Source organism: Anopheles bellator, chromosome 2 (assembly GCF_943735745.2).
Source record: "Anopheles bellator chromosome 2, idAnoBellAS_SP24_06.2, whole genome shotgun sequence".
NCBI classification, from domain to species: domain Eukaryota; kingdom Metazoa; phylum Arthropoda; class Insecta; order Diptera; family Culicidae; genus Anopheles; species Anopheles bellator.
In genome coordinates, this window is record NC_071286.1 from 68,164,817 (window position 1) to 68,177,903 (window position 13,087).

Sequence of the window (13,087 nt, forward strand, 5' to 3'; positions counted from 1 at the left end):
AATCGTACCTGTCGTAGCGTCTGGGGTTCTGTTTCGTTTTGTCTTACTAAGAAGAGTTTATGGTAGTGATCGAAGATCATCCGCTCCCCGGGGGGGTTTTGTAACTGTTGATTCGTTTCGATCGGCTGATCGGTTCAGTTGTTGAGTGAGACCATTGGGCGACGAGTGATTGTGTGTATCCGTGTGCCGACGACGGGTAACTGAGAAGTGATTTCGACCGCAACAGTGATTTCGGGGTGAGATTGACGGTGTGCGTTTTAAGGACACTGACTGGGCTCAAAATCAAAACGAACATGGAGACGTGTGTGCTGATACCGCAGGAGTTCGCTCTCGCCGTGACCGGGCTGGGGGCGCGAAATTCGCGTGAACAAACCGCAACCGTGTGGTCCAGCAGGGCCATCGCCCAAGGGATGCTCTGCTATCCCTTCCAAGGCACGGTTCGCATCGATAATTTGGACATCTTTTCAACGATCCAGGAAGACGACGTAAGTAGCGGCGCACCCCAACAAACGGCCACAAATGGGTTAGAAAATGTCAGTTAAAATCCGTTGGGCGTCCAATGGACAGGTCTCTCAGGTGTTCTTTGTTATCGTCTGCGGGCATCGCACATCGGCAGCCACCCCTCGCTTTTTTTGGCGTTCGACACACTCGTTGGGCAACGTGTGAGCCGAAGAAAAGTCACCGTGGCGTGAAAGAAAACGCAACCTCCCATGACCGTGAGAAAAGCGAGCGTCTTAAGAAAACCGACACGGAGGGGAGCCGCGAAGAAAACACGATCACTTTCTTGAAGACGGTCGATAGAGCGGGGTGAACGGGATGGTACAGTAAGAATTGGCCCTAGGAGTCATAATTTAGAGCTCTGGACCGGAAGCGGGAAGCATCGGGGTGCCCCTTTTAGCGTTATAGGGGAACAGGTCCGTTTGAATATTCAGCAAGTGCTCGGCCCGCATGTTATCGTGATGTTCCCACGATAGGGAGAATTTTCTGGAAACCAGGGGTTGTTTGTAGTCCCCCCGGTACGGGGTGAAGATGTACGAAACGACTACAAAATGAGAGGAATCATCGTACTTCCAGACAGAAATGGTATGGATTTTGAATCTGACATAATACAGTGCGCTTTACGTATGGGCAAGGGACACAGGATCACATCCGGTAGTGGGCTCACTTACCTGGGGCCAATCGCTCAGCTGACGTTCTGCGTAATTTCCTTGATTGAGAAAACCTGTTCTTCAATTAAACAGCACAACGCGCGCGGATCGATTCGAATTCAATTTGTTGGCCGCCTCTTCTGCTGTCAATTAAAAACTAGTTGGCCGTTTGATTTTCCACCGGTCCAGCCGGCCGGTTGGCCGACCACCACCACGGATGTCCCTTTTAGGTCTTATCCGCACACGAGAAGCAAAGGGTGGAAATAAAAGGGCGAACGCACTCACAAATCAATTAAAGATGCACTGGTGTGCGGCTCGGGGACGTGATGGTGTTGCCAATCGGATTCGTAGTCGCAGGAGAAAAAAAAAACGCGGAAACACTTGTTGTCGCGAGGGCAAAAATCCGATCCGTTTTTTGCACTTTTGATTTCGATTCGCGCGCCCGCCCGGGATGAGTGCAATTAAATCATAAAAAGTGATAGTCCGCGACAGTTGCCATCGGGGTTGCCATGGTTTCTTTCAACAGCAGACTCGTAGCAGGCGGGTGTGGCACAACATTGGCTCGAGAAAATGGATCCATTTCTCTTTCTTTTGATTCGTCGCTGTGATGAGCAGAGAAATATGATGCCGCGCAATTGAATAATAGAGAAAATTCCACACAAGCTTGAAATAGAAATGACTGCATCAATTATCCGTGCCGAGGCTGTACCGAGCTCCCCTTTACGTTGGTTGGAGCAAGTTCAGGGGCTGTGTGAGCCTCTGCAACAGGTGGCAATAACCTTTGCTCGGCTCCGAAGCATATCACGCTCCCCGTGAACATCGCACGACACGTGCAATTTCCATAATCAAGTCTCGCCCGATAAGCGACCGTTGAACCGAGTGGGACCGAGGGCACAGGGATAACTATTTCGGGTACATTACTTTCACTGATCGACTCAGACGCCAGAGCGAGACAGCGAGAGTGAGACCCAACGCGTGATTCGCGATTACGATTTTGCATAATTCATTTATGGGACAAACGTCATCGTTGGCTCGGTGCGGCGCAAAAAAGTCACATAATTAAATGCAATTAAGTCGCAGCTGGGCGCCCGGGCGGCGTTCAAGTGAATGACCTAACCGACCGGGCGGCTGACTCTGGGAAAAGGCGGTCGGAGTGGCGTCGGAAATTGTCTCACAATCTTGAACTTGAACCGTGGCCCCACTTCGGACTTTGGTGATCTGCGCGGTCACATGGCACCCTAAATCGAGCCGTGCGAAGAAATGAAACGAAAAAGAAAACGGGACGGGATGATGCTGAGCCGTTCGGAGATAGATGGCGCCGATAATGGCCCTAAAAGAGGAGAAAAAGGTCCGCGCCGGTGATCGATCGGAAAAGGAGGCCGAAACCGTAACAAAGCCTGCCACGGGGAAAAGGATCGTTAAGTGCACGTCGTTTGCAGGTGCGAGGATCGACTCGAGGAGTGCCCGGAGCCTTACCGCTGCGAACGATCGCTAATTGATGACCTTTCGATGCGCTTTGGCCGCAGTCACTCGAACGGTTGCATCATCAAACGATCCTTCTTCGAATCTGTGTGCGAGGCGTGTCAAGTATTTGGGAGAAGCCGAACGGATCGAGCTTTTATGGCCGCCTCGGTGTCTTATTGGCAGTCGTAAATTCTTCGGCAAAGCGGCAAAGCGGCAAAGCGGTTCGTTGGTCGATTAATCCTACACAAAACGGAGTTCTCGAGTTGGGCAACTTCCTTCGGGCAGCTTATTACTTATTCGTTTCCCACAGTCTAGTGTTGTCCGACGTTGGTCGCTGTTTCGTGGTGACAACCTAATCAATGACAACTGGACAACTGGACAAGCGGGCGATATGCCTACACCTTGCTCTTGAGACGGGCGCCAAATGAACGTGCGTAGCAAATCTACTCCTTGGTCCGATATTCTTTCTCGGCACAGCGTGCCACCAACATCGAGGACACGACGACGCCATTGCCGGCCCTAAGTGCATGGTCCGATCGACATGCAAAGTGCATTTCGAGACGCGTGGACAACACGACGCACCGTGACTCTGTGCAAGGTCCCGAGCTAGTCTGAATAAATGTTCCTCTTCTGGGGACTTCGTCGTGATTGAGGGATGTTGTCTGGAGTAAACAGACTCCTTGAGTCATCCGTGGCCACACCAGAAGCCCTTGCGCAGAAGCGCCAACGTATTAATCAAAACAAGTCACAGAAAATAGGAGGAGTTCCGTTTTTCTTCGATCAACTCTCTTAGAAAGCGAAGAGGAAAGCGACGCGTTCATCTTTCGGCTGATTGATTTTTAATTACTCCTTCGAGGCCGTTCCCTTTGACCTCTTTCGCAGCCCACTTTGCTTCTGTGCGTCTTTCTCGCAGGTTGACAGATGACGTTTGATGCCTTCACCTTTTGTCCATCGATCATCTCCGGATCGGACCTCGGTCGAGAAGGTATTAACCTCACTTTCTGGATCGGGTTTCCGAAATCGAATCCTTTTGGTTTTTTGCTCTTCTCAGCCTTGGGACCATTCCCTTCTTTACGCAACGTCACCGATACCTTCCATCGGCAGTCAGGTGCCATACCGATACCCTTTCCCGGGGAAGGTCACTCTCTCGACGGTCAATAAATTGTGGTATTAGGATCAGTGTCCTGAGCATCAGGTTCTGACCATCTCAGCATTGCAGGTCGATCGCGAAGAAGCGTGAGAACGCTCGGAATATCGATCCTCGGCCGTCTGACAGCTGTCGCGGAGGATAAGAAAGAGAGAAGCGAAGGGAACCGCAGACAAGCCCTGAGTGCGAACGGTCGGTCTGCTGGGCGGACGTTAAAGTGTCCACGTCGCGTATCATAATCGGCCTCATCCGGTTGCAGTTGCAGCGTAACGGCTGCCGGCAAAAGAGCTGCTCGCCGGAGATGCCGTTTGATCTGGACCTCGCATTCTCCGCCGCTCGAGCTCCTGACAGTTATGGTTATTGAATTGGCAAGGCTCAAAGACCCCACTGTCCTGCACGCACACAAATACACTCGGGATCTTTATGATAATTGCGCAAATAAAGAGTCGACTTTAAGGCCCACCCTTAGCGGATCGTCTCCATGCGCTTGTTGCAACTTATTCTTGCGCGATGTAAATGAGTGCCGTGAATCACCGCAAACGGCCTGCGGAACGGGGATTGAGTCGTCGAACAGCGGGACTTTCTCCGCGAGAGTACGCTTCTTCGCTGCATCCGATATCGCCTGACCATCGGGCATGTTTCGAGTTTTGTAATTAAACAATTACTTAATTATGCAAAATGCGCCGACCACTCGGGAGCAGACGAGCGAAGAAATGGCCAGCGCTGGAAGTCGGGGACGATATTGTACCTCGTGCCAGACACGCCAATATCACCCTCGGCCGTTGCACAATTCGAGGGAAGCCACGGGGCCTCCGCTTTGAACACGGAACCCCGGGCTCGGGTCATCGTTTGAACAACTCAATCGTTAATAAAGCCATCAGCAACCAGTTTTGTAGCCGAGACCAGCTTCTGTACGGAGGTGCTTTTACAACGGTTTAATTGCGCCACCATGCCACCCTTGGCCTGTTCTATTCTTCGTCTCCGGGATCACTTCCCGCCCAGGGAGCGTGACACTAGAGCCCAAATTCAGTTGTTGTGTAGCATTGCTTGCTCCCGGTGGCTCCGAGATAAAAGATCCGACCGTTCATTTGCATAACAGAATCCCCGACTCCGATCCCCGAAGTCCGGGAGTGAGTTGGTCCGAGTACATCACGACCCGGGCAGCCAGCCCCAAAGAGAGCCTTTTTCTGCCGGCGGTTCTGCGGTTTACGTGGAGGAAGTTAATTAAAACGGAATATACTTCCATCGGCGTGCAAGACTGGGAGCTTGTTCTCGGGATTGACTTTCAAATTGACTGTCGCAGCGTCCATCGCGAGGAGATTTACGGAGGTCACAGAAGCTTCGATACCTCTCGGCCCAAGTGAGGAAGCTCTAAATTAGTGTCATTTGTCGGGTCCGGAGCTTGTTGTTCCTCTTCCATGGCCCATGGTCGTTTGGCGATCGTTTTAGAACTAATAAATATTAATTTGGAAGATAAATTGATCACGACTTCTGCCGGTGGTCTGGGATGGCGTCCGAAATCCGAATACTCATCGCGGCTAATCAGCCCAGCGCGGTTCTAACATCCGGACCCGGTCTGGTCTGCTTTGGAGAGAGAATATCCAATAATGTTCCCGTGCGCGGCGTTCGTTACCGAAAATGAGTCAGGGCTTTTGTTGAGGAGTTATGATTCTTTTGTTCGGGAGTGAAATCGGTAATTCGCATCTTCGGAGCATCTTTAACCCATCTTCTCGGGCGGACCGGGAAACTAACGTCTAAATTGTTTCCTTTTCTCTCAGCTTCTCTGCTGAGACGCGTGCCGAGCGCTTCATTCTAAACAAATCATGGAAATTCGAAAATCGTGCTCATCCCAATCGCTGCTGTTGAGGAACATTACACTTTAGCGTTAACATATCTTGATTTTCTCTCACCTCTCATTAAATTGTTCTTTCAAACACACAACGTATGGTGCTCAAGAAGAAATGTAATGTTGGCAAATACCCATAGTGACGTTGACTTCCGACATTTGAAACGATCGTTTCTTGAAGCGAGAAAAATAACTCAGTTGAAATGAGGCATTTGTCGTGTTGCCTGAGGAGCCTCCGATACAGTAGTTTGTGCCGGATCGTGTTTCAGCTCGCGGCGCGGATCGCATGGCAGTCCCAGCATGGTTTCGTTTTGTCCCGGAGTTGATAAAATCCCAACGATTTCACTGTCTCACCGAAGCAAATTGAAATTTATGTGTATTAGACGTCTACTCCCTGCTGACCGACGGTTGCTGACGAATCTCCCAATCTTGCCGAGAATCGTATAAACGACTATCATGACGCCCGTAGAGAAATCGACGCTCGTTGCCGTGCTTTATTGGAGTCAGTTTTATGGCAATCCGCTATTTTTAGTGTCCACCGTCGATGGAAATGATCTTTGCATCCTCTCTTCGCCACATCTAATTTAATGATGATCGTGGGCCCCGGCTGCTATCGATCTTTATGGTTGTTCTGGATAATCGGAAGGATCAGCCGGTCAGCAGCATGGGGGAAGTCTGTTTCGGAAATTAATAGGCGTACGATCGTTTCCTCTTCCACCGAAAAATCTGACAATAAACAGATAAATCAATAAACCATCGCTCGTCAGGGCGCAGTGGCCTCTCAGCAGCAGTCCAGCGATACTTCAAGCTTTCGGTTCGCCTCCATGAAAAGGTGGGCGAGTCTCCGTAACTAACCAAGGGGCCAGCTAGAAACTCGTAAGTCGCCAATCGTAGATGGAGCTTCCCGTTCATAAATCAGTTTCGATAATTGTACAGAAATTGTCCAGCAAATTGATTTGCGTTGCGATTCGCGACATCTTGACATGGGCGAGAAGTCACAGGATGCAACCAGTTCTAAAATAAATCATCAGTCTGTTGGAATGCAGACGAGTAGGAGTAGCGTTCATTGCGATCATTAAGTTGGTAGATCACACGACGTACAATAAATTATTCTCTTCGTTTGGAAAATTAATGGATCTTCACTTTTGATGGAAAATAGCCAAGACGAGAATGAAATGTTAGAGTTGGCAAATTATTGGTGTTTTCGGAGAAACCTTGGAACATTCCCAAAGTAAATTTGAAAAGCATCGTTCACCTTCGTTCTCCAATAAATTCTGGCGGCCGTGGTTCCTTTTATAATGGAATTCAACCGACCATAAAACCTTCTCGGGACTGCGAGATTCCCCGTTGGGTGCCACTCTGGACGCCGCTGATGGGCAATTCGTTCTCCGTCGGAAGAATGTCCATCGCGCGGCTTCCGAAGCCGAACAATAATTCAATCCATCATCGCGAAGATCAACCACCGAACGGTTGTGTAGTCTTTCTGCAAGCGATATCGAAAAATTCGCACAAAACCCCTATTTTCGGGAAGATGATGGAACCCGTCCAGGGTTTTAGTGGCCGAAATTGCTCGAGCCTCGAAACGATTGCCATTTTCCGCTGCGTTCATCGTTTCGGTCGCGCTTTTGTCGACTTCGCCGGAATCGGTAATGTCTCTACGACCCACCGGATGCCATTCGGGAGCTGAATAATGTTGACGGAGGACGACGATCAGCTACAGCGAAATTGCAAATTATGATCATCAGCCTCGTATCGGACTTCGATCTTCTGCTTTCTGTGGCCGCGGTCCGTGGCTGGAGCGCTCACCGCTGCTTCCGCGACAACCGACAGCGTGGAGCTGAAATTTATTTCATCCTCTCATATATATTCATAAACATCGCCGCGATCCTTCGCTAAACCGTCGTCGATCGATCGCCTGATCGTTGGCCCGAGCTTCGTAACACATTATCCAACATTTGTAATTTCGATCTGTATCGATCGGATCATGAATGAAGCAGAGTGGGTCGGCCATTTTCGCTCGCACCCGGCCCACTCAGATATGTATCGCCAGCGACGAGGGCGCAGAGCTCCCAGGGGTCCTACAGGGTCCGATGGATGTTTACACTCGTTAAGCGGCTCGTCCATCACCCGCGGCTCCATGGTTGGGCTGCGGCGCAGAAGTGACAAACCTTCACACCGGCACCAGCTCATAGCGTACCAAGGGGTCCTTGCGGTGCGTGGTCCCCTCGACAGAATGGGTAGTTGGGGCGTTTGTCGGTGGTTACATGGTTGGGTAACTTTTCATAAATCACCATCATCGAGGGGGAAGCCCTGGAACGGCGTGGCTTCGACTCCGGTAACTTACCGTGCGGTGGGCAGCGATGCGGATCGGCGCTAGGGGAGGGCACTTAAGGCGCATAAGTGGGGTCATTAATTAGGGTATCAAGGGGAGGTCTAAATGGGGTGATTTGAGTGGTCATTTGATTCGTCTGTTGTCGCTCGGCGTGTCAAATGAATTAATTGTCACTTCCTCTTCGAATGCGCAGGTTTTGAGCATACGTGATTTGCATTTCCCGCGCCATGTTGACCTATGTTGGAGCATAATTTGAATTGAATAGCGGTCTAATATTTGTCCCCGTTTTGGCTTCCGTTCCACAGATTCGACATCGGTTCGGACTCTACGACGAGATAACCGCCGTCAATGGGCGAACGGTGCGCCACTGCAACTGGATCCGGTTCCTGCGCGTGTCGGAAACGTACGGGCCGCAGGTGAACGTGGTGTGCGCCAAGGTGAAAGGTGAGCCGATCTACGAGATCGTGAAGCCGATCCCGTCGCACCAGGAGCTGGTCGTCTACTACCTTCCCGAGGGTCCCGAGGAGCTCTTCTTCATCCGGATGCGCAATCAGCTGTATCGGCAAACGATGGACTCGATTCTGGAAGGTAAGCCGCCCCAGCCCCGCCGTGGCCCCCTTTTAAGGGCCTGCTACAGTTCCGCCAGCCTCCGGCCCGGCGAAAGACAAAGGCCATCGCGCGCCGTCCTGCGCCCTATCTCCATCTCGTGGCCCATCTGCGATAGCATTCATTTCACCCATCGCACGTACAGCCCACCACCACCACCGAACGATCGCACGCACGCACGGGCCGCGGGACGATTTTTTGCAATAAATTAAATGGTGATTTTATCAATAATAGCCGCGGCCTCGGGATTTGGCCACCGAGAGGCTCAACTGACGCGCGCGCACACACATGAGTGTTGTGTTTCTTAACAAGAAAATAATTGAAATTATTCGGCAGATCGGCCTTCGAGATAGGCCGCTGTCGGAATGCCGCCATCGGAAGCCCTTTCCGGGTCGGCGGACCGCAGCTGCATTCGGTGCAGCCTTCGACCTCCGGTTGCAAGCCGACCCCGCGCTAACTCAAAAACATTTATAATGATCTCCTTTCCGCGGGAGCCGCAGGATTCGCGGGATCGAGTAATTAAACCCGAAACTGATTTCCATAACACTTCGCGCGGGACGAGAGTCGGAAATTAATTCGCTGTCACCCGGGCCCAGGGGAAGCTTACCGGTTGCCGGTGGCCAGTGGCCGACCGACGGGACGGCACAATTAATGAAGCGGTGTTAAATTAATGGCCTAGATTAGTGCTAATGATCGGTGATTTATAAGCGAGGCGTTAAGTGTAGCAGTTTCGGGCCACCGCTCCTCGAGAGACCTCGGCCGGTCCGTGTCCTGCGCAAATCCGCATGTCGCGATCGGCCGTGTGCGATCACTTATCGGCCGGTACCTCTCTAACCACGCTGCATCCCTGTTCCTTTTTTTCGGAACAGATTCCCCGCTGGATCTCTCGACGTCGCTGCTGTCGCGGGTCATGCTGCCGATCTCGCCGCCGTCGGGCGCCGAGGACGAGCACAAGTCGGTGTCGGGCGACGACTCATCGATCTCGATTTCATCCGGGGCCAGCACCGGCGACCGCTGCGACGGGGCCGCCCTCGACCTGGAGCTGGCCGCCATCACGGCCGGGGCCGCGCGCTCCTCGCCGAAGGCCCGCCCGGCGCCGCGCTCCGAGCGGGCCATGCTGCCGTGCGAGGTCTGCGGCAAGGCCTTCGACCGTCCTAGTCTCCTGAAGCGACACATGCGCACGCACACCGGCGAAAAGCCGCACGTCTGCGGCGTCTGCGGCAAGGGCTTCAGCACGTCCAGCTCGCTCAATACCCACGTCCGGATACACTCGGGCGAGAAGCCGCACCAGTGTCAGGTGTGCGGCAAACGCTTCACCGCCAGCTCCAATCTCTACTACCACCGCATGACGCACATCAAGGTAAGGAATTCGATCGATCACCGCCTTGAGCTCCGTTCTCGCCCGGACTCGACGACTCTGGTCTAGCCCGGAGCTCCCTCCCGGTCCATCAATCAAAGTCAGGTTTAATGTTGTCACCGCCGCCGTCCGGAGAGCTCCGAATTGAGTTGTCCCGGCCTGGGCCGGGCACGATGATGAACTCAGCGGAACCACCCCAGCGGACTGTGTGGGCGTCGGTCGGGCCCAAGATACGGTGGCTGGTGATTTATTTCCCGGGACGAGCGGCAGTTGACGTTTAGCTTCTTAATTCTACTCCCTTTGAAGCCGATCCGCCGAAGCCGTCTCGTTACTGACCCGTCCACTCTTCTCTCCCCTCCCGCGCAGGACAAACCCCACAAGTGCAGCCTCTGCTCCAAGTCCTTCCCGACGCCGGGCGATCTCAAGTCGCACATGTACGTCCACAACGGGTCCTGGCCGTTCAAGTGTCACATCTGCTCCCGGGGCTTCTCCAAGCAGACGAACCTGAAAAATCACCTCTTCCTGCACACCGGTAAGTAAGCCCTGCGGAAGTTTCGTGTACCCTCGCCGACCGACGTCGATGATGATGATGATGATGATGGCCCGATAGGGAAGTTGTTAGCATCACCTGTTTCGGTGCAGGTTGCGTCACGCAACTCACATTCGGGGGCACTGCCATTTGGTGGTCGGCAGCTCAAGTGCAGCGACGTATCCCCGGCAGCGATCACGGCACGGCCCCGGTCCGGTCCGGTTAGGGGTTGATGGCCACTTTCGGGCCACGCTGATGTCGATCCGCCGGAGATAAGCATGTGGACCCGACGCACACTCGAGTGCGTTAGTGCGATCGTTATGTTCCCGTCCCGGGCCACCGGTCACTTTCCGTCTGTTCCGTCGCAGCCTCAGGACCGAAAAGGACCCACGAAGCGAAAGAAGAATCGGTGGTTTTTGGGCTATCGGGAAACATACTTTTAACGAACCACAAAAAATGGACGGACCTGCCGGGGACGTGGCAGGTAGTTGCCACCGCAGCCGGTCCAAATTCCGACGACCGTGACTGGGAAGAAATGGACTCTTGGCCTGTCCGTAACAGATCCCGGACCCGCCGGAGGTAGGTTCGAAAGTGAATCGTTCGTGAATCAATTAAAAAAAAAACAACTCAATCTAGTGGCGCGTTCTAGGCAGCGTTCCGTTTGCTCCGTTCCATTACGCCGTAGTTCGGCCAGCAAATTGAGCTCCATTGAGCCATCGAAAATTCACGTCCAATTAAAACGCCCGTCATTGGGCAACCGGGGAGGTGGCTAGAATATCCGGTGACGATGACGCGTGAACCGCCGCGCTTCGGCGCGCGATCGATTGATGATGTGGCAAACCCGGCGGGATGACTTGGCGACGGTAGCGATTTGATCCTGTGCGATCCGGGCGCGCGCGCGCGCCACGGGAGATTGCGTCAACGTGGGTGAGCTGTTGGGCTGGGTGTGAACGGTGCCCGCTGTGCCCCAGCAGCGTGGGTCTGAATTACGCACGAGAACGGGGAATTTTGGGACCCAAATTGTTGCCCCTTAATCGAAAGTTTGACCGAGGAGGAGCTGAAGACGATTTAATTCCTTCGAGAAATGAAGTCGGCCGACGAAGAGGAAGAGGAACGCGAGGAAGAGTTTGCGGTTTCGTGAAGGCCACTGCGGAGAAACCTGTCGACGCATCATCGGTCGACGCGCGGTGACGCGAAACCCATCCGTCATCGTGGGGGCCAGCCATGAATTGCGCGGCGATCGTCAGCGTTCGTGTTCTAGCGCTTGTAAACATGGGCGGAGTGCGCGCCCCATTCAGCCGCGGCCTTATTATTAATGCGGTCATTGCTATGCACTGTCCCCCCCGTCAACGGCGGGGGGGTTATAATTTATGATTGCTGCCGCATTATGATGTCGTTATTGTTGGGCGGGGGACAATTGAAATCATATCTGGGCCACCGCCGCGGTAGCGTCTTCGTTTGCAAATTCCTTCGGTCGGCCATTTTTCATCCCGCCATCGCGCGTCTTTCGACGCCCCACAGGAATGTCCTTCATGTCCCGTTTCTCTCTCTCTCTCTCTCTCCCATTCGCAGGTGATAAGCCGCACGTCTGCGAAATCTGCAACAAATCGTTCGCGCTCGCCTGCAACCTGAAGGCGCACATGAAGACGCACGAGGACACGGCGTCGAGCCACGAGGGCGAGTCGAACCGCAGCACCCACAGCCACAGCGAGGGCGAGGAGTCCAGCTCGTCACCGCCATCGTCGCTACAGGGCAGCCAGCAGCCAGACGCCGACCGGTTAGCTTCCTTCTCGAAGCATCTCCTGTTCTCGAGCTACACCAAACAGATGCTGTCCGGGGTCGGTTGATAGGTGGCAGGATCGGCCGGCAACAGGATCGGCCGGCAGCAGGGTCGTCCGGAAGGGTGACGGCCACACTTTCTTCTCGCTGGCACGAAGATTGCCAGGATGCGTTCAGCTGAGGCTCGCTGATCGCGCAAGACTCGCGCAGGATACGGGGTCGTCCAACAGCACATCGCATCCTTAATTCGTAAGACCCACACACAGTCACGCTCACTGTCTATTCACCGGGCGGCAGCGGAACTCGGAAGATGCCAACCCACTCAGCACTTCTGCGCGCTGGCCATCGCGAGCGAGGACACTGCACAGGCGCACTCCGATTTGTAAATAGTGATCTTTCGGTTCGGTCCGGCCTAAGCCAGAACTGTACATACGAACACACGAGGAAATACAGACATTTCTGCAACTATTAAGAAAACATGTCCTTCGGAGGCGTCCGGTTTTGAATTGAAAGAAAATAAAGCAACGAATAGATCTGGGTAAGTGCCACGTGCTTCCAACCCATGGCAACCTCAAGTCTGCACCCACGGAAGGGGCGTTCGGTGTCGGTAACGGTAATGCTGATGTCCGGTCCGGTTGTTATCAGGCTCAAAATGGTGCCCACTCGGTTGCGCGACGATCGGTCAAGTGCTAAAATGAGTTATTGCTTTCGCGCTAATAAATCTGTCGAAGAGCCTTCGAGCGCAGCCGCAGCCAGTTAGCACCAGCGCCACGCGGGCGTACGGAACGAAGGAGCGCGGACACTGGTGCTCTAAATCAGGGCCAAACGAAGGAGTCGCCTAGGTGTCGACCAGATGTCTGGCGAGGGATTTGTTGAAGG

The 13,087-nt window shown here is 53.3% G+C and overlaps 1 protein-coding gene across 1 annotated transcript; it reads left to right on the forward strand.

Moving 5' to 3' along the window:
- Nucleotides 1-240: 240 nt before the first annotated feature.
- LOC131210236 (zinc finger protein 177-like) lies at nt 241-12,630 on the forward strand. Its single transcript, XM_058203449.1, has 5 exons — nt 241-485; nt 8,243-8,525; nt 9,413-9,903; nt 10,267-10,432; nt 12,002-12,630. Exons 1-5 carry the CDS (start codon nt 294-296, stop codon nt 12,274-12,276), a joined length of 1,407 nt encoding a protein of 468 aa, XP_058059432.1. The 5' UTR covers nt 241-293; the 3' UTR covers nt 12,277-12,630.
- The last annotated feature ends 457 nt before the right edge of the window (nt 12,631-13,087 follow it).

Excerpts from the sequence above, each read along its gene's own strand:
- LOC131210236 (XM_058203449.1), top strand. The coding sequence starts at position 294 with ATGGAGACGTGTGTGCTGATACCGCAGGAGTTCGCTCTCGCCGTGACC. Across the intron at positions 486-8,242 it reads CAACGATCCAGGAAGACGAC|ATTCGACATCGGTTCGGACT; the intron begins GTAAGTAGCGGC and ends TCCGTTCCACAG. Across the intron at positions 9,904-10,266 it reads ACCGCATGACGCACATCAAG|GACAAACCCCACAAGTGCAG; the intron begins GTAAGGAATTCG and ends CCTCCCGCGCAG.